We start from the raw sequence: 22,669 nt of genomic DNA on the forward strand, positions 1-22,669 counted from the left end.
CTCTGTCATTGAATGGAGATGCAGGTTAAATTCGAGATGATTTTTCGCCACTTTTTCATTAGTTACTTTCATATTTCCCAATGTCTCTGGTTTTCTTCAGCCTTTGTTGTCATTTGTGAAAGTTTGCTTTTGTTTGTTGACATGCACAAGCAATTCAGTGGCAGCAAGGAGCTGTGGTTTTTTACAGAAAGGAACTTAAAATCATTTCTCTCCATTTTTCTGTCATACCATGTAAAGTACATTGTCACTACCATATCTTGCTATCCTGATAAATTTACTAACACCTTCTATGCAAACATTTAACTAAACACATGAAATGTGTACAAATAGTAAGCATGTCCATTCATATGTATCACAGTTCATTCTCTTCATGGATTAAATGCACATGCCCCCTACACTCCAACCCCAGACATCTGATTATGTAAGTGTGCATAGCTTAAAATGGCAAATCTTTATATTAATAAAACTTTTTGCCAAATACTAAAAGGAAAAATAAACACTCACTTAATGTATTCTTCTCGTGATCTTTAAACATGTTCCGAGAGAAAATGAACTATATCCAGAGAGATTTCAGAAAGTCCCATCGATAGTGTCATTCTCATTGGGCTTTAAGATCTATTTCTAAAAATATTAATGTCAAGGTCTTACTACTCCATTTGAATCCGTTTTGGAGATGTTGTGAAAACAGCTGTGCTATTGAAACTGACAATCTCTCTATCACACAGTCCTACCCGGGAGTGATTAGGAATGTCAGAACACATTTTTTTAAAGGAAGAATTTAGTCCATTTGGTTTTTGTGCATATAAGTGATCATTCAATTTTAAAATCTCTTTCCAAAATTGCTACAGTGGCAGCCAGCTGAGTATTTCAAGATGTTCAATCCAAATTTTGGGACTGATGTTTTCAGTTCTCACAAATTTTAGAGCTGGAATTGATTAGCGGCATTATCTGGTCCACTGCTTTTCTTTGGCAGATGAGTTGATGTAAATTAATTATCTAAAGAAAGTTTGTGGCATAGAGAATGAAAAACAGCCATTAGCATTCAAGGGAAGAAAGCGAAGCATGTAGACATTAACTAAGTTGCCAACTTTATTAGAACTGGTTACAAGCAGTTGGGGCTAATTGTTAGCCTGCCAGCATCTCACTGGTACTTTTGACTGCCCTCTACCATCTTCATAACGTTGATGATTCTGATAGCGCTCCTATTTGTCAGGCCATGTTGGCAGGAAGGCAGGGATCCCAATAACATCGCTCAACCGTCTTGAATTTTGTAGAACTGAACTCAGGAAAAAGTAAAATGTTATTGCAATGTGTGTGTTTACCAAACTTCATTTGAGTTGTAATATCTTGAATGTGAAACACATACTAAGAACCTTTTTAAACAAAATTTATTTATAGGTTTAAGCGTAGCTTCTAGCGTCACTGACTAAACAAATGCAACTGCTCTGAATGGCCTCTAAAAAGCTTTCAACAATTCATTATGAAGCAATTACATCTGAGTCCTTCCCAGAGCTCTCAGCATGGCTTTAAAAAAGAAATTACTCAAACAGGTGAAATCAGCCATTATTAAATATAACCTACAAATCTGGAGAGCCAGACTGCTGAGTGGCAGTAGAGTTGGGCAGATTTAAGACAAGTGATAAACATGTTTGATTTTCAAAGTAACCAAACCAGGAGTGTTTGTTTTTGAGTAAGGCCAATTTACTTTTAATGCTTATAATCCTATTGATCATTACAGAATTTTTTAGATATTGCCTACTGGTTAAATATTTTATTAATCTACATTGAAAATATTTGCATATAGCTCTTTAAGGCAACATATGCTTGCATATTTGTATGTATTTAGACAGGAGATAATTGGGTGAACATTACATATGGAAGGCCTATTGAGTGTTAAACTCTGGTGGAAACTTACGTGTTCTCCTGCACAGTAGTACTACATGGCAATTTTTCCTATTTGCCTCATTCTTTTGTGAGAAACCAGGACACAGAGATCTTAAGTGATTTGTACTATATCGGGGAGCCATTCATGGAACGAAAGAGTTCAATTAAGGTATTTTGGTGCCCAAATTCATCATTTCACTCACTTTTGATTTCAACATTTATAAGTCAGGACCCTCTACATGTAGTTATGACTCTGTCCTTGAAGTTTAGAAAGAAAAATAAGATGTTCTTTTAAATAAAGAATAAATAAAGAACCAGGCATAACTTCACAGGAGTCCACTGTATTCATTTGAGGGCTATGTTTTCAAATATGACCTTTCAAACTTGAAGGTATCTGCAATGACACCGATCTGATGAGTTGAAGGTAGTCATGATGTGGTGTAGGAGTTCCTTCTGTTTGTGTGTTGCTTTCATTGGATTATGAGTAAAGAAACTGCCTTGGCCTAGCTGATAGGACAAAACTAAGATAGACAGAGTAGACAGAACTGAATGCTGGGAAGAAGGGCAGAGTGGCAGAGGCCGTGGATCTCCTGACTGAGATGGACACTGGTTAGAATCTTGCTGATAAGCCACAGTCATGTGGCGATACACAGATTAACAGAAATGGGTTAAATTAAAATGTAAGAGTTAGCCAATAAGAAGTTAGAGCTAATGGCCAAGCAGTGTTTTAATGAATACAGTTTCTGTGTGGTTGTTTCATGTGTAAGTGAGCCAGGCAGCCGGGATGACAAGCAGCCCGCTCCTCCTTTTACAATGATGGGGTCTAGAACCAAGAACTCCAGCATTTGAGAGAATTCCCACACTTTTGTGATTACATGCCCCACTATGCATACACAAAAATGAACACCCCGCTATATTTCTGAAGATAAGATTTCTGTCCTTTATTACATTTTTGAAAGAACAGAATGCTCAAGTAATACCTAAAACCAGGGAAGGTAAACTTTTCCCTGAAGGCAAGATAGATGCATATTAGCATTTGAGTCAGTAAGGTCTGTTTTCACAACTTCACTACTCAATGGTGACTGTAAAACAGCTGAGCACAAGGCAGGAGTGTGGCAATGCAGAAGCCATTATTAGATCACAATCCACAGAGGGAAATGCTACACTCGCATACACTCACCAGGGCAAATTCTTTGTTGAGAATCATCTGCTCTACTAAAGAGGACTCGTTGTGGAAGAGGTGGGGCTGCATATGACTCCACATGTGAGGAAACCACCAGAACTCGTCCACAGACCCCAGCAGGAGGTCATCCCCTTCATCTTCCTCTTCGGTCCCTGTAAAACATGAGGTGACAATGGCTTCAAAGATGAGCTTGTTTTTGTAAGGTTTATGTTATTCTTCATGCTGTTCTCTAAACAGAAAAAGAATAAGTTGAGTCTAAGCTACATCAGAGACAAGGGTGATGAGTACGGTGTCTGGGTACTTACTACAGATCAAACAGGCAGTTTAAGACTACTCACTACTGGTGGAGTTTAGAATTGTGAGCATATGCTGGGAAGAAACAATAAAGATATATAAATATAATTATATTCACATTGATTTCTTAGTGTGTGTGGAGAATTTGATTAGAGGGTATTACTTTCTTCTCAAACATTTTACATGTGTGTATAAAATTGAGTTAATACTTTAGTAATTTTTAAAAATTTCTTCTGATTATAAAAATGTCATAAATTTATTGAAGGAATGTGGAAAATAGAAGTAACCTATAAGGGCAAAATAAAGTAAAATAGAGATAGAACAAATACAAAGTCAACCTTTAGAATGAACCAGTGAGAACTACTTTCAGATCCTTTTTTAAAATCTTTTGGTGTTTACTTTAAAACTGAAAAAGTATTCTGTAAGCACTTTTGCTTCTTTATATTTCAAGTCAATGCTACACATATAAAATTCCATTTAATACATTGTTTTTAGTTATGTTTTATAATAAAGCTCATATAGACTCTAATAATTTCAAAAAATTTTGACAATGACTCTTAAAATTATTTCTAAAGAAAGAAAAATCTTACTTGAGAATTAGTTGGAAATAAATCTATCTTTCTCATTATAGAAACAGTTTTCGCCTCAATGCTCGTGAAGAGCACTGTGAAACTGTATCTGAAAACAAAACAGAAAAAAATATTTCCAGTTCATCTTATTATAACTATCCAGAAATACTTTTGCTGTATGGAGCGATATGCATTTTATATAATTTAATAAAATGTAGACAAATTTTAAAAATGTTCTGAATTTAGTCATACAATATTGTTATATATTATCAAAATACTAAATTATGTAAGTAATCTAAAAATATTCTGGGTTTTAGTGTGCATTTGTTCAGTTTATTCTTTCCTAACACAATATATTTAATTAGTGAGTCTTCAAATTTCTGTTTTTTATTCAATTAAGGAACTGTGTATCAATGTTATTTTAAATATTTCTTAAAATGATTTGTTTGCATGTTCTATGAAAAAGATTTTCTCAGTAATGAAAGAAATAGTGTTAAGTGGGTTATGCAGTTTGGATACAGTTTCTGGAACTGAGTACCTTGTTTTCTATGAAATTAACTATTTGATTTTGAAGAGGTGTAATTATGAGTCCCAGTTTCCTGGTTTAAACCAAGAATGCAAATGCTTATGTCACAAGGTGTCAGTGAAGGGTCAATGAGATCAACTGATAGAAGCACTCATGTTGTAACATCCATATAGAAGAGATAGACTATAAACATCTTCTGAAAATCAAGCCAGCCGATATTGAACTGCTTTGCTTTTAATTGACACATTTCTACAAATTCTTAAAGGTTGAGCCTGCATAGATCATACCTTTTAAAGCCAAACATTAGATCTATTAAGCAGCACTTGGGCATGCTACTTTCCAAGAACACTGAATACTAAAACAACTTAATTTTGCCTTTCTATAAATGGTCAGTGACCTTAGCATCCTCATTTCAAAAAGAGTTAAAGAAGTCTAGAAATTTAGAAATTCTATGAATGAGATAAGTAGGCAACATTTATAATTTCCTTAAGTTGTCTAAAACTGTTGGCGTCAGACTCTCAATTCATTGACTTACAATAGTATATTAAGACCATCAAGAGTTGAAATCCAAGAACCTAAATCTAAGAACCATTTTCCATTTCCACTAGTGACATACTTATGCTACAGGTGTTTCTTATCTTTATAATTAGATTGAGATATGCATTTGAAGGCGTCACTTATGTAACAAAAATCAAGGAATTGCTGATTACTCCCCCCCCAAATAAAACCAGACTATTTTTTTCTGAGTATAAAGTGTTTAGGAAATATTTTCATTTCCTTTCATCTCTATTGGTCATTGTTGTATGTGGCAGGAGGCACTGATGTCTTCCTTGGCCAAGAACAAGGTCAATTTCTCAATCTGAAGAATATTGATATAAACGGTTGAATGACTGATCATAAAATTCAGCAATTTTATATCAAAGATTGTGCTAATTGACAAACTCTCTAGGCAAGGTTGAACATGACAGATTTAAGCTTCTTGATTTTTAAATATCATAGATTAATTTCCGCCAACCTTTCTCTTATTTTATGCTGGTCATATAATTCAAACCACATGAGGCTGACCCTTAACATTCTAAATAGATATTTGAAAAATACGATAGCAAGTCATGCTGCTAGGACACAGTAGAATTTGAAGTGATTTCTATTTTATGTTAAAATGCTATATTTTACCAGTCAAAGCACATACTTCTTCAATACTCAAGTATGCTAAGTTACAGACTAAAATGTTATTTGTAGCTCATAATGACCATATAGATACCAGTTGAAAATATTAAATTAGTTGCATTACAGTTAATACTTTTACTTCTAAACTAAGCCAAAATTATGTCTAAAGAATCATTAATATAAATTTGGTTTTGTTCTTTTTCAAATAATATTTTTTTAAAAAATATTCTCTATTTCCTAGAGCACATGTTTTATGTCAGAATAAAATACACAAAAGGTTAATCTTCTTGTAACCAATTTTGCTGGGTTATACCTTTGAGATAATAAAATGCTTCTGAAAACTCTTTAAATCTATCAAAATAAGGTTTTTGATTTTTGTCTTTTCATTGCTAAGGAATGAACTCTGAACACAAGGCGAATGTTACTACTACTAATCTACAGTCAAGGCCCAAAATAAACAGTACTTTTCAGAAAAATTTGGACTATAGATTAACAGATGCAAAGGTAAAGTTGTAAGTATCTCTTTTGTACAAAAATATGCTCATTACACATGAAATATTCTAATTTCTAAATATAAAGAAATATTTTTTAAATTTTGTTTTCATTCAATACCTGGCATGAATTCCCATTGGTGAATGTATAGCTGAATGAACAATGGCAACAAAAGAAATAAAAAGGAAAAGAAATATGACTGCTATGAGGTATGGTGGAGGAGAAAGTTTATTGAAGTATGCCGAAATGTATAGCCAGAGGAAGATACATCCGGGTGTGTCCAGAGTGGGCATGACCAGACTGAGCCATGTGAGGAAAGGGGATTTGGGAATGGAGGGGAGAGCAGGCGAATCAGAAGCAGCAGTCAGAAGCACCAAAGGTACAAAGAAAGCAGGCAACCAAAGTGATTGGATTTTAAAGGGAACAATAGCCTAGCTCCCTGGGCTGGAGAGCTCAGGGTAGAGACCTGGTTTTGCTAGCCAGGAGAACCACGTGGAGGTAGGGACTGATGGATGCAGGTAGAACCTGGCTGACAGGTCTGTTAAATAGGCACCTCAGTCATTAGTCCCAGATTTGAAATATGACATAAATCACCTATATTAGCCTCCTATATGATTCTTGCTAGCAAACAAATGTATATTAAAAGATACCAACTATCCTCAAATTTAAAAACAGATTTAAATTAGTATTTCATAGACCTTTATTCTCATACATAATTACTAATAATGAGCAGTTATTATTATATAATTTTCACATATGAGAGGTAATATAATCACCATTTGTAGTTGTGGAAACAGAGGCACAAAAAATTACATAGATTGTATATGTTTATATAGTTGATAAAGTATAAAAATATATTTCAACAGAAACTTGGTCTCTAACATCTGGTATTTAAAGCTATGACATACAAAGGAGAGTAAAGAAAATCACAAAACTAAGATAGAAATTTCCCTCCTTTCATCTTTGAATTTAATACATTTTTTTTAATTAAATTAATTTGTAGAGACTAAAAGTAACAACCTGGGAAAGCAATTTTAACTAATTTCTAAACATTATTCATGACAATTACTGATTTGACTATGTCTAATTGATTATTAAATTATAATAGCAGCAATAATTCTCACTAGAAATCATGTCCAGTGAAAAATAAAGAGTGCAGTATTCCTAGAAGGTGGCCTCAGCCGTAGGGTTTCTATTCAGTGGAGCTTTCATGAGCCATTTTCAATCAAGATGTAAGCATTTTCAGACTAAAAAAAATTATTCTAAATTCCATACTTTTATTATTTTTTTTTCTTTTTAATCAGCACTCTGTGTTCCTCTTTCAATCTGCCACCTGTGGATGAATGACTCTTTGGGGAGATTTAGTAATATGTCATTTTGGGGTGAAATTGGCTTTAACGTGAAGGTCAGAGAAGCGGATAGGAAAGAACACATGACACATACAAACAAATGACGTGCCTAACCCACGCAGCAGTAGTCACCACGACACGAGAAACATGAGATTAAATGTCTTCAGAATAATGGCACTTATCAATCAGCATCCTTACTTACTGGGAAATCAGACCATCCTAGGAGAAAACAGTAACACATCACAGCCAAAAGCACACAGAAGCAATGAACTTCCTTGGCTTTCAACCTGCTTTTCTATAACGTTAAATCTCCAAATGGAATTGTGACTAGACAGAGATGAGGTATGCCTTTATGATAGAGGGTATCTCAGCATTTGGCACTTGAGGAAACGTCTGAAGCCTAAATAGATTGATATGAACTCAGCAGAATACGATTGCACACTTGAAAAATGATTTTCTATACTCCTTTGGACAACACAAAAGAGCAGTTAAATAGAAGTTATATATTTATGTGAAGAAAATTAAATTCTTAGGATTTATGTATTTATATGTACATATGTCTTCTTTGCTAAGTGAGCTATTACCATTACATCATATTATGGAACGCTTCGTCCAGCTTTTCTCTCTCTCTCTTTTTTTACTAGGCTAGTTCCAATTTCAGAGTCAATGAAGTCTGCTTCAAAGATATAATGAAGTTGTGTCTTGGGGGTGAATTGCAATAACTATTTTTGAAATATTAACAAAACTAACAAAACCTGTTTTGTGTATTTCCTAATGGATGTTTATTGTACACCGGCCTAGAATAATAACAAAGAAATAGGAAATACCATAACTTCTATCAACACTGACTCTGAACTTGTCTGGCAGGTTTAATATGTCTAAGAAGGAAATAAACACTGAGGTGGCTATCTAGATAGCCAAGAGAATGAATTTGCTTCACTCTGAGGGTGTTTAAGGCAAAATTGTACTGTTTGTGTATGAACCTCAAATAATCTCATAGCTTTATTCCCCTGCATGAGCAGACACGGCTTTTACGGTTATCTGCTTTATAACTTCATAGTCAGAGCGTCTTAGAGCTGAACTCATTTCTTAAGGAGACTTTTGAAGAAGATTTACAAAATCATGACGATTTTCAAAATTATAAGGTAGAATTGCCTTGTCTGTGCAGAGACGATGACCCAATCTCTCTTCAAATGGCCTTTAAAATATACAATCATTTGATTTACCAACTAGCTAAGCACTAACTTCCCTTCAGCGAATTTAAATATTTCCAAGGAGAAAAACACCAACATATATCAGGAAAAATACTAGCAAGGCATTTCTCCTTCATTGTCTTAATGAACCGTGCTGAACTCTGTGTTAGACAGTCTCTTTGAGTAAAGGAGCTACATGTAGGATGATTGCATGCTACCTTCACATTGGATATTGTATAAGTCACTAAGCTGCGTGGATATTGTATGAGTCACTAAGCTGTGTAAGTGATGACTATGATATGTTTCCCACAATTGAACACCTTAAACAAAGCATTTGGCTCACAGTCAAAATGCACCTATAAATACAGACCTTGACTGTGCTCTTTCCAGAGGCCCCAATACATACTTTACTATGGTTTCCCCATCAGTGTAAGACAAAACATTTTATAAACATAGCACCTGCATACCTTAATGTAATATAATGCAATAATAATATTCTTAAGATGAAAGTCAAAATCTGAATGTACAAAGAAGTAAGACACAGAATAACATAAAGTACAAAAACACCGGGCAATTTTGAGAGTATGCTGAGGGTCTGGGAATAAACAGAAAGATAAATGGACAGAGGTGGGAAAAATGCATAACTGATTGCAAAGATTTTAATGGACATCAGCTGAATTTATCAAAAATAATTTTAGGTAAAATTATCAACTGGAAGGTAAATTAATAAGATGATAACCTTTAGGGTCTACTGCATTTCTTTAAGTCTATAGAATACATATCCCATTAAAATAATGTATGCCAAAGTATCTATTAACTCCAGCATTTAATGGTTAAAAATGCTGCCCAATTCTGTTTATCTTATAATGTCATTGTTTTCATCATTGCTTCTATACTGTGCTTTCGCTTATGAGACATAGACAAAGGGATGCATAGTTACGTTTGGCATAATGAGAATGGTTCCTTTTACAGAGTCCATAAGGACTCTGCATTATGTCAATGCTGTTTCTCTTTTGCCTTTTATTTTAGAAATTTTTCCCAAGTAAACAAACTCTCTGATGTTTGGATCTACTCATACAGTGAACCCAAGTTTCCCACCTCCCATAATCAATATAGACATCCCATGTCTACTACTTATAGAACATTTAAAAGTCTATATCCTGTTTATATGTAACTGCCTGAGAACACAAAGCTACTTCTTACCTGTGTGGTAAAACTTCCCTGAAAATCCAAGGTTGAAGGTAAAATTTGCAACCTGAGTGCGCAGTAAATTTTGAGTCTCTAGTAATGCCTGAAATAAATAAGAAATTAACATAATTTTAGAAAAATAAATATGAAGCCTTGGGGTGCCTCTTTCACAAATGTCTGTGCATGAGAGAAACAAGAGCTTTGCTGAGCTCTGGTGTCTGATGGGCATCGATTGTGTATTCATATTGCAGCTATTGTAATTATTACGGATGTTATTTTATTGAAGGTCACAGAACTGTGAAACAGTTAAATCCTGAGCACATTATGCATCACTGAGAGCCAATTCTCCAACTGCACTGCCTTGAAATCATTTTTCATTTTGTATGAGACATTTCTTGCATTTCAGATTATTACATTTCCTTTCCATGGGGGAAATTTTTAGAATTGTTGTTGCAGACAAGTCCTCCGTATGTTACTAAAAAACAGGGCAGAACTTCTATTTGCACTATGTTTCATTATGTGACCGTGTTACTGCTCCCATGATTCTTAAGGTGAAATTATTGAAGTGAAAGCTTGAGATTTTACTTCATAAACTAATGAGCAATATATATTTACAAAGCATTGCTTGTAATTCTGAAAAGGAAAAAAACCATAAAGGAATAAAGATGCTATATGCTGTCAATTCCACCAAGGAATGTTCTCAATTCTCACAACATAGCAAACATTTCCTTAATCCTTAGACTTTGAATCAAGCTATTATAACTTCCCACTTGTAGGTGAGATAAGAACACATTGGTAATAACTAGCCAGAACTGCTCATTTTATCAATACTCTAGCTCTATCATCCCATCTTAATGTGAATAGTATATTTAGAAACTCCCTCATGTCCTTTTTTTCCTTATTGGAATGATTGCTGATTTATTGATTGAGAACTTGTATCCTGTTTTCCAATAGATTTACAAGAGAACCTTATTCTGGTAGAAAACTGGCACTATTAATTTCAATACTTTTTGACGACTGGATCCAACTGTTAGGGTGAAAAAAGAGCCAAAGTTTAGATTGTTTACATTCGTCATGATGAGTAAGATTTGCCTTCAATCATTTTTTTGGTGTGTACTATTCTTTGTAAGCTGTTTAATTTTAATCTAAGAGAAGGGAAGAAACATGGATGAAAAGAAGGACACTGGGAAGGAGAGAAGGAGAAGGGAGGGAGGAGGGAACAATGGCCAAGGAATACTAATAAAATAACACAGTCAGCGGTTATCCAGGACTATAATTATGATGGAAACAATTGTGAAAACCTTACTTTAGGTTTATCAAAACAAACAACAAAACCCAAAATAAAACAAAAAATCACCTCTGTGAAACTAAACTCATTAGCTTTAGTTAATTCTAATTCTAGCTAGTCTCAAACATTATTTTGTTTTCAATACATCCTGAATGCAGTTTACCCTCCCTCCACTCCTACCAGCTTCCCTAGCCCCAGATCCTTGCCACCTATTTTTCCCTTCAGAAAAGACCAGACTTCCCAGAGTATCAGCCGAACACGGCATAACAAGATGCAATAAGACTTAAGTAAACACTAAAAAAGAGGATGTTGTCCTCAGCTTGAGGACTGCTCTACAAGAGAAAGCCCTACTTGACACTGCCTGGATGGCCAGAAACTGGAGACTTGATAGCCCAGAGACCTAGTGTAGAACCAAACATGAATGGTCATTTTCAAATCATCAACGAAATGATTCCTAATGATATCTTTTTATTCTCATAGATCGGTCCCTTGTCTAGTCACCATCAATGACACTTCCTCCTTCCTCCTACAGCATTACAGCATATGGGAGTGGATACTGAGACCCACAGCCAGACATTGTGGGGGGGGAGAGAAAGAGAGAGAGAAACAGAGAGACAGAGAGACAGAGACAGAGACACAGGGAGAGAAAGACACACAGAGAGAAAGACAGAGAGAAAGAGAAAAAGAAAGAGACTAAGATAGAGAGACACAGAGAGAGATGAATATTGGAGCTATCCATTAGGTTCCACAAACCCAGAGATTGTGGAAACCATGAGGAAGAAGAAGGAAAAATGGTAGGAGTCAGAGGGGCAGAGACAGCAGGAGAATAATGGCTCACAGAATCAACTAAGCAGTGCTTACTTATGTGGGGTCACAGAGACGCAAGCAGCATGCACTGGGCCTGCCTGAATCCGCACCAGGTCCTCTGTGTATAAGTTATGACAGCTATCTTGTTCCTGTGGGACTCCTAAAGGTGGGAACAGGTGTAGCCCTGACTCTTGTCTGCACTTGAAACTCTTACCCTGCTATTGGGATGCTGTCCAATCTTGAAATAAGGGCTATGTCCTTATTTTGTCTTGTTGGGCGGTCATCTTTGGAGGCCTGCTCTTTTCTGTAAAGGAAATGGAGGGGGAGTCAGGGTTTGGGGGGAGCTAGAGGAAGTGAAGTGAGGGAAACTGTGATTGGCATGTATTGTATGAGAGAACACTCTATTTTCAATAAAAAAGGTGTTGCCAAAAATACATGAAATTTGTTGAGGTTATTGTTGAATGCTATGGAACAAAACCTTTAAAAATGTGCATGTTTTTTCTTTAAGTGAGTCCCTTTTCTGTTCATCCATCAATGTTCAACTCCCATGGTACAATATCTTAAATATATATTGGTTTTGTTTATTTCCTCCTTTCACTTCTTCCTCTCTGATCCTATCCACTCATTGTTTTTTCCCCTGAGTTCCTAAAGTCATTCATATTTCTACATGCATCACTTTATTCAATAAGGGCTTACTATTATATAGTGATCTTTAATTTGTGTTCCAATAAATAAAGCTTGCCTGAAGATCAGAGTGCAGAACTAAGACAGTACAGGTCAGGGCGTGGTGGCACACACCTTTAATTCCAGGACTTACAGCCACCCTGGGCTACACAAAATTGAATCTGCCTAAAAAAAAAAAAAAGATAGAATTCACACAAAGGTACTCCCAGCACTCCCAGCACTTTAATCCCAGCTTTAGGGAAATGGAGAAAGGAGTGGCTTAGCTGGGTGGGGAGTGGTCTATGTAAGTGGGGAGGAGACAAAACCTCTTAGCAATCTAGGAGGCTTGGTGGAAAGCACTGCAGTCAGCAGTCATGTTGAGGACAGGATTGCCCCTTTGTCTGAGCCTTGGTAGAGGTAAGAGCTCTCTAGTGGTTTGGCTGCTTTGATTTTCTGATATTCAGTTTGAACTCAATATCTGTCTTTGGGTTTTTATAAAGCATGCTACACTTTTGTATCAAGAATAATAAACATGATAGGGCACTTCTTGGGTATATTCCCAAGAGTGGAATTGCTGGGTCCTGAGGGAGGTTGACTCCCAGTTTCCTGAGAACCCGCCACACTGATTTTCACAGTGGCTGCACAAGTTTGCATTCCCACCAACAATGGATGAGTGTTCCCCTCACTCCACATCCTCTCCAGCATAGACTATCAATGGTGTTTTTGAGTTTAGCTATTCTGACAGGTGTAAAATGGTATCTCAAAGTTATTTTGATTTGCTTTTCCCTGATTGCTAAGGAGGATGAGCATGACCTTAAGTGTCTTTTGGCCATTCGAAGTTCTTCTGTTGAGAATTCTCTGTTCAGATCAGTACCCCATTTTTTAATTGGGTTAATTAGAGTTTTAGTGTCTAGTTTCTTGAGTTCTTTGTATATTTTGGAGATCAAACCTTTGTCTGGTGAGAGGTTGGTACATGCAAATGGATGGAAAACGCTTTACTGAGTGAGGTAACCCAGACACAAAAAGAGGAATATGAAATGTACTCACTCATAAGTGGATTCTAGCCATAATTAAAGGTCTTTGAGCCTATAATTTGTGATTCTAGGGAAGCTCAATAAGAAGGTGAACCTGAAGAAAATCATATAGTTATCCTCCTGGATATTGGAAGTAGACAAGATAGCCAGGCAACCTTGGATGCACGGGGTGGGGGGTTGGAAGTAAGGGGAGATGTTTAGAGAGAAGGGAGTAGGGGAGGATTGGGGAAAGCTTGGGGGAATGGAATAGGTGGAGGGAGGAAAGATGGATAGGGGAGTAGGGAAGTATATATCTCAACTAAGGGAGTCATTTCAGAGTTTGCAAGAGACTTGATTCTAGAGGGGTTCCCAGGTACAAGCAGAGATCCCCAGATTGTTCCCTGGACAGCAGAGGAGAGGGTGCCTGAACTGTCCTTGGCCCATAACCATACTGATGAATATTTTGCATATCACCATAGAACCTTCATCTAGCGATGGATGGAGATAGAGACAGAGAACCACATTGGAACACTGGACTTAACTCCCTAGGTCCAAATGAAAAGCAGAAGGAGGGAGAACGTGAGCAAGAAAGTCATGATCAGAGGAAACCTTCATCCAACAATGGATGGAGATTGAGACAAAGACCCACATTGGAGCACTGGACTGAGCCCCTAAGGTCCAAATGAGGAGCAGGAGGGAGAACATGAACAAGGAAGTAAGGACCGCGAGGGGTGCGTTCACCTAGTGATATAAGGGGACTGATCTAATGAGAGCTCACCAAGGCCAGCTGGACTGGGACTGAACGAGCATGTGATCAAACCGGATTCTCTGAATGTGGCTGACATGGGGGCTGTCTGAGAAGCCATTGATAATGTCACTGGGACTAGTTTCGTCTGCATGTACTGGCTTTTTGGGATCCTAGTCTGTTTGGATGCTCAGCTTCCTAGACCTGGAGCGAGTGGGGAGGAACTTGAATTTCCCACAGGGCAGGAAACCCTGACTGCTCTTAGAACTGGAGAGGGAGGAGGAGAGGGAGTGGGGGAGTGGGAGGGTAGTGGGAGGAGGGACGGAAGTGGAAATTTTTATAAATTAATAAAAAAAAGAATAATAAACATGAACCATATGGCTTTAGGCCTTACTGCTGACAGAGATGAGGGTGGAAAAAGAAGAAGGGGGAGGGTAACAGAGGGGGGCGGGAAAAAGAGGAAGAAGAAGGAGGCAGATAAAGAGGAAATAATATGAATATAGACAGTCACAAATGTGCAACAATTCCTCTTCATAGAAGTCTAGATGGTGCTTTGTTGGAAGTTTTATAGAATATTTTCCTACACATATATTCATTGGGAGCTTTTGAGGGGAACACTCCAAGGAAACAGGAAACTACCCAAGTCAACCTTACTCTGCAAGTTCCCATTACCTTTCTTTTGGGTTTTAAAAGGACTGTAGAAACAACAGTATTTCCACTATTCATTTTATGTTCCTCTATTTCCTACTCTCTACAATCATGCTGGGATTTCTGCACAGAAACAGCATTGGGCACTTGAATCAAGAAAGGTATTCTATTAATAATTCAAGTTTTATCAGCCATTTTCATTCTTTATTTTTTCCTATATCTATAAAATGGAATAAGGAGCACACTTATGTATTATAATTATTTTAAGATTACATCATAGGGGACATGAAAGAAATTGCTTGTTTGCTACACAATATGGCTTGAATAGTGTTTGTTCAATAAGCAAATTCAATAAATTCTGGAGATGTCAGTCTTTCCTATCAGTCATAAATCTTTGGGATCTTTAAATATCAAGTTAGGCTATATGCGTCTCTCCATTCTCTACTTCACCAGGTAGTCCTTAATCTGAAACACCACTGAACCACCCTCTCTGTGTCTCTCTATCTCACTCTTCATTCTGCTTGGAAAACTACCTTCATTCCCAGTCTCCATCCAAAACCCCAATCCATTCATTAAATCTTTATCCAAATGTCATCTTTCTTCAAGAAGCAACCTTTAATGCCTCAAAACTTTTTCTTTGTTTATCTCTTAGTGCTTCTAAATTATTTTCTTAAAATTTGCATAATTTTCTGCTTTATTATATGTACCTCACATCTTATTTCTCTCTCTAGTCAGGAAAAGTGCTCAGGTTGATCAAATCTTAGTCATTTTTCCGTATCCTTTGTTGGAAAATGCAATTTTGTGCGTGTGAATTATATTATAGTCAGATAAAACACGTTAATGCATGACAATAAATAGGATTTATTTCATTTAGTTCATTTGTAACATTTTTTCAATGCTAAAATGATAAATATAGATCAGCCAAAAGTTGTATCAGAACAGTATAGACAAAAACTTACATTTTACCAACCTATTGTTTATCAAAGCTGCGCAGTGATGGGATTCAGTTTGAGTAAGGTAGCAACAGAGACCAAAGTACGTCAGCGCTAATGTGCTTGTCCTACTAAAATCTCTAAAATCACGCAGACATATCCATTGACGAGTGGAGTAAAACTACCCAAGCATGGCCTCCTACTGTATGTCATGGCAAATGTGGGAGTCAAATGACAAACATAATGAGAATAAAGCAAATTGACTCATAAAGAAGTGTTCCAGATGCCCAAAGTATCTTGAATTATGCTAAGTAAATACTCATTGGTTTGCACAACTCAAAGAAGTAAATTTCTGTGTTTTTCCGTGACCAAATAAAACAATGAATATATTTTAAAAATAAATTAAAATTTAAACATATCTATCTAAAATAAGTTTGAAAACAAAAATGCTAAGCCTTGAAAATTACAGAGGAGCTGAAGAATAAAGAGTAATTTGAAAAAATAGAAAAAAAAAGTCTAAAATGCTAGAAGCAAGATCAGAGCAAAAACAATATATGAAGTTAAGAGTAGAAGAAACATGAGGAAACTTCTAATATCAGCCCAGGAATTTGGAAAAAGATTGTTAATATCTGAAAATGATACATTTTAATTTGAAAATAAAGTAAAAAATGAAGCACAGTAAAAGTGAAAATTAGGTAGATAAAGCATGCTTTCATATCTTAAAATGCTTATGGAACTTAACTTGAAATTAGATGTAAAATAAACAGTCTGAGAATAGTTTTTAATTCATATAAAGCAATACATCTGGCTTTAAATTTTAATTTTATTCTGTTTATGAGGAACTCATTAAAGAACTTGATAGGACATTAAAATAATAAGTATGTAACTTCCTTAAAAACCGTTCTTTATTATTATTGAAATTGACATCATTACTTTCTTTTATTATGTAAGTTCACCATGAATTCTGCAATATTAATAGAAACAAGTTGATCTTTGTCCTTAAAGTACATACTAGTAAAGAGACAGAATTCATACTTGATCTTGCAGATCATTACCTCAATTGGAATGTAAGAGTATTGGTTCTGGAGGCCAGGACAAATTTCTGTTTTAGATGCCTGTCAATGGATACAAGTGCCTATGTCATCACATATCCCCCCAAAGTAGAGAAAGTCTCAAGCTGGTCCTGTGAATTAAATCACCAGGTTCCTAGTTCAGTTTCTGCTCCTGAGCTCACCTTCTGCTGAATGCACCCCTAGGTTCAGAACAGAGCCTATCTATTTGGTTTTAACAATTTTAATAGTTTCAAGGAAATTTAAAATTCCAGGAAATGACCAGTATAAGTACATGATATTATATATGTGCACTATGGTGTCAGTTCTTATATTTAGGCTTTATATGAATCTACTCCTTTTCCTAAGAGCACTTAATTAATATGTCATAGATAGTTGTATATGTACTTTATTCTATTTTTAAGCAATTAAGCTTGTTTCATTAATTTCTTATTCTGTCAGGACACTATTGCTAGTTTCCTTCCTTCCTTCCTTCCTTCCTTCCTTCCTTCCTTCCTTCCTTCCTTCCTTCCCTCTCTCCCTCCCTCCCTCCTTCCTTCCTTCCTTCCTTCCTTCCTTCCTTCCTTCCTTCCTTTCTTCCCTCCCTCTCTACCTCCCTCCCTCCCTTCCTTTTTTCTGATATTATAATATAATTACAACTTTCTCTCTTTCTTTTCCTCCCTTCCTCCCTTTGAACCCTCCCACATTTCCCTTTTTTCCTTCCTTTTATTGAAAACATGACTTTTTTCATACAATATGTTTCAATTATGGTTTTCATCTCCATAATTTCATGAGATTCTCCAGTGAGATTCCATTAGAAAGAACTGATTTTTCATTTGCCAGTGGTTATCAATTAGACATAGTTTCTAGGGGATAGAAGGGATAGGGGATTGTGTCTATTTTTCCTCTCAATGCTGGGGTCCCATATGAACCATACACATGTAGGCCTATGCTTATTGCTGCAGTCTCTGTGAGATCATCAGTGCCTCCAGTTTGGTTGTATCTAGAATGCCTTGCATTCTTAGAGTCCTCAATCTGCTCTGGCTCTCATAATATTCCTATCTTCACTTCCATAAGGTTCCCTGAGCCTTGAGGGGAGGGATTTTATAGACATATCACATTTAGGACTGAAGAGATGGCTCAGCCAATAAAAGCTAGTCTTACAACCAAAAATATAAGAACTATCCCATTTATGACTTAGAGTTCTGAGGTCTCTCACTCTCTGTATATGACATTTTCCAGCTGAGAAGTTTCTGTATTTGTTCCCATCTATTGCAGAAAGAAAGTTCTCTGGTAATGTCCAAGTAAACACTGATTTATGAGTACAGCAAAAATGTCATTAGGATTCATTGTATGGCCAGGTTCCTTTAGTAGAACAGTAGTATTTGGCCTTGAGGTCCTTGGGCAGTCTGCTCACTGGTTCTATACCACATGAGCATTTTCAAGAGTCAGTTCCATCTCATAGTGTGTGCCTAAAATGAAATCAGATTGGAATTGGCTGCTTACCTCCAAAATATTTGTGCCACTATCACACAAGCGCATCTTGCAGGCAGGTCATCATTGCAAATTGAAGAATTCATAACTGAGTTGATATTTACCTTTCTTCTTTACCATGTCTTCACCTAGTCTGTCTAGGTGAAGATTTGAGGTAGGCACCAGTTCAACTTCTCCATGTTCAGTTTGTTGTGCTGGTATTGTCCCCAGCAAGAGGTCCTTACTACAAGTTTGTGGGGAGCAAATAGTAGCCTCGGTTTCTTGGATTTCTCATGGAGCCCCTTTGTCCAATGACTCAATTAGATGTAATACATTCCTGGCACTAGAATCTTCATTGGATGACAAGATATGTCCAGCTAGGGTTATGTGTCGCATGTAATTTGCAAATTTCATTCATATCACCTTCATACATGTATATATTTTACAGTGTGTCTAATGTATTAGTTTTTGATATGACTTCACATATTGCTTTCAGTTTTCACAGTCCTTCCCAAGTATTTCTTCCCTTATACCACTCTTTATTATTTCTCCTCATTTGATCCTCCTATTCCTATCCCTCTGTGTTTATCCATAACTATCCATTATATATCCCCTTCTCAGGGAGACCTATCACCCCCACACCTATTTATTACTCAGTATGTAACTTCTATGGTTATACAGATTGTAGCTTGCTTATCAAAGAATAAACAGCCAAAATTCACAGATGAGCAAACACATTACATATTTGTCTTTCTGAGACTGGGTTAATGCTGTTGTACAATAGTCTTGTACCATGTAAAGATTTGTCACTTGTATTGCTTATTAAAATGCTGATTAGCCAGTAGCCAGGCAGGAAGTAGAGGCGGGGCAACCAGACTAGGAGAATTCTGGGAAGCAGAAGGGCTCAGTCTGCAGTCATCACCCAGATGCAAAGGAAGCCTCACTGATAAAAGGTGCCAAGCCATGTGGCTAATACAGACAAGAATTATGGGTTAAGATGTAAGAGTTAGTTAATAAGAAGCCTAAACTAATGGGCCAACCAGTTTATAACTAATGCAGGGCTCTGTGTGTTTTTGGGACTGAACAGCTGTGGGACCAGGCAGGACAGAAAGCTCCATCAACAGGTTACCTCACTCAGAATGTGTTATTTTTTTCTAGTTCCATCCAATTTCTAGTGAATCTCATGTTTTTAAACAGCAAAATAACATTACATTGTATAATTGTACTACATTGTCTTTATCCATTCTTCCACAGACAAATAGTATGTTTCCAATTTTTGGCTGTTATGAATAAAGCAATAATGGACACAGTTGAACAACAGCTCTGTAGTAGGATGAAGGGTCTTTGGGTATAAGATAAAGAGGGCTATAGCTGGACCTTGGAGTAGTTTTATTCTCATCTCCATGAGTAATCACCACACTGGTTTCTATAGTGGCTATACAAGTTTATATTCCTATCAGCAATAGGTGAGTGTTCCCCTACTTTATTTGGATTTCCAATTCAATTTTATTGATTAGGGAGCCAGTTTTATGACAGTACCATGTTTTTTATTATTATAGCTCCTCAGTAAAATTTGAGATCAGGGATGGTGAAATCTCAACAGTTCTTTTCTTATTTAAGATAGTTTTAGCAGTTGTGTGTGTGTGTGTGTGTGTGTGTGTGTGTGTGTGTACCTTTGTCCGTGTTTCCATGTGAAGCTGTAAAGATTCAAAAATCTGTGAGGAAGGATTTTGGAATTTTGATGGGGATTGCATTGAATCTATACATTGCTTTAGGTGAGATGGCCAGTTTTACTATATTAATATTATTGAAACTGAGCATGGAAGATCTTTCTATCTTTTTGTACTTCTTCAGTTTCTTTCTTCAATGTTTTAAAATTTTATCATGCAAGTATTTCACTTCTTTTAGAATTACCCAAGATATTTTATAATATTTGAAGCTATTGTTAACGGCGTTTTTCTCAATTTCATTTTCAATCTGTTTGTCATTCGTAGATAGGAAGGCCACTGACTTTTGTGTGTAAACTTGATTCTTTTACTTTGCTAAAGTGCATATTAGCTCTATAATTTTCTTGTTGGAATTTTTAGAGTCAGTTATGTGTATAATCATATCATCTGTTGATAATGATAATTTGACTTCTTCTCTTGCTCTTTGTATACCCTTGATCTCCTTCAGTTGACTTATTGCTCTAGCTAGAACTTCTAGTATTGTATTGAGTAGATATGGAAAGAGTGGACAACCCTTTCTTGTTTCTGATTTTAGTGGAAATGATTGAGCTTGTCTATATTTAGAGTGATGTTGGTTGTGGACTTGCTGCAAATTGGTTCAATTATTTTGAGATACTCCCTTGTATTCCTAAACTCTCTAGAACATTTTTCATGAAATGGTGTTAAAATTTTTCATAGGCATTTTTTGCATCTAATGAAATGAACATCTTTTAGTTTAGTTTGTAGATTGCATTTGTCTATTTATGTAAGTTAACCATCCCTGCATCTCAGGCATAAAGTCTACTCAGTCATACTGGATGAAGTTTTTGATGTGTTCTTATATTCACTTTGCAAGCATTTTATTGAGAATTTTGCATTTATGTTGAAACACAAAATTTATTTGTAATTCTTCTTTTTCTGCTGGATCTTTATATCCCTAGCTATCAGGGAACTGTGTTCTTGTAAAAAGAATTGGACAATGTTCCTGTTGCTTCTCTTTTGTATAATAATTTGAGGAGTTTTGACATTAATTCTTCTTTGAAAGTCTAGTAGAATTCTGCATTACATTCATTTGACTCTGTCCCTTTTATGGTTTGTGTACATTTAATTATTTCTTCTATTTTACTTGTGGTCATAGATCTACTTAAATTGCTTATCTTTATTTGATAGTAGGTGGTATATATGTAGAAAATTATCCACTTTTTTTGGATTTTTCAATTTGATGGAATACAAGTTTTTAGAGTATGTTCTTATGATACTCTTAATTCCCGTTGTGTTTGTTCTTATGACCCCTTTTTATATTTAAATTTGTTAATTAGATCTTCTTACTATGCTTCTTAATTTGGTTAATGTTCTGCCAACTATTTTTCTTTCTTAAAGAACAAACTTTGTCTTATTACTATTTTTATCATCTTTCTTTGTTTCTATTTCATTGATTTCAGTCCTGAGTTTGATTATTGCTTACTGCCTACACTTTTTGGATTTATTGCTTTTACTTTTCCCAGTTAGAACTTTCAGGTATAATATTAGGTTACTAATATGAGATCTCTCCAATTATTTTTATGTGGACAATCAGTGCTATGAACTTGCCTCTTAGAATCACCTTCATTGTGTCCCATAAGTTTGGGTAGTTGTGTTTTTAATTTCATTCACTTCTAAAAATATTTTTAATTTCATTTTTAACTTTTATCATGACCCACTTTTCTTTTACCAGGGGTTGTCTCAGTTTCTATGAGTTTGTATACTTTTTGTTGTTCTTCATATCTAGATTTTATCTATGACAATCAAAAAGGATGCAAGGTATTATTTTAATTTTTTATATTTATTGTATTTTGCTTTGTGCAAGAAATTATTTTAAATTTTGTGTATTTATTGATATTTCCTTTGTTTTCTTATATGACAAATTTTTGAAAAAGTTCTTTGAGATACCGAGAAGAGGGTGTACTCCTTTTGTATTGGGGTGAAATGTAAATTCTACAAACTTCTGTTAGAATCATTTGGTTTTAACATCATTTAGACCCAGTATTTCTCTGTTTAGTTTTGTCAGGATGATATGTATGGGAGAGAATTGGTTACTGAGGTCAACCATTATAACTGTGTGTGGGTCAGTATATACTTTTAGTTGTAGTAATATTTCTTCTATGAATTTGGGTGCACTTGTGTTTGGTGTATATATGTTTAGAATTACAATATCCTTTTGATGAATTACTCCTTTGTTGAATATGTAATGTCCTACCCCATTTCTTCTTAGTAGTTTTGAGTTGAAGTCTATTTTGTTAAATATTTAAATGACTAAACTGGCTTGCTTCTTAGGTCCCTTTACTTTGAATATCATACCTAAGAGTAAAAGTACTTTACCCTGCAGTGATTTCTATCCATGATGTCATGGTGTGTTGCTTGGATTCAGTAGAATGTTGTATTCTGTTTTTTGATCCATTCTGTTAGTCTGTGTCTCTTTATTGGAGAATTGAGAACACTGATATTGAAACTTGTCAATGAA

The 22,669-nt window shown here is 35.7% G+C and overlaps 1 protein-coding gene across 1 annotated transcript in view; it reads right to left on the reverse strand.

Moving 5' to 3' along the window:
* The window catches only part of Ndst4 (N-deacetylase and N-sulfotransferase 4), a 309,646-nt gene that overhangs the window by 157,197 nt on the left and 129,780 nt on the right, over positions 1 to 22,669 (reverse strand). Inside the window, exons 3-4 of the mRNA XM_048456956.3 lie at positions 9,861 to 9,948; positions 3,065 to 3,219 (exon numbers count right to left, since the gene is read on the reverse strand). Of these exons, the coding sequence (XP_048312913.2) occupies positions 3,065 to 3,219; positions 9,861 to 9,948 (243 nt within the window). The remainder of the gene's footprint in view (positions 1 to 3,064; positions 3,220 to 9,860; positions 9,949 to 22,669) is intronic.

The sequence above is a fragment of the Myodes glareolus genome, chromosome 17 (genome assembly GCF_982192425.1).
Source record: "Myodes glareolus chromosome 17, mMyoGla1.1, whole genome shotgun sequence".
In the NCBI taxonomy this organism is placed as follows: domain Eukaryota; kingdom Metazoa; phylum Chordata; class Mammalia; order Rodentia; family Cricetidae; genus Myodes; species Myodes glareolus.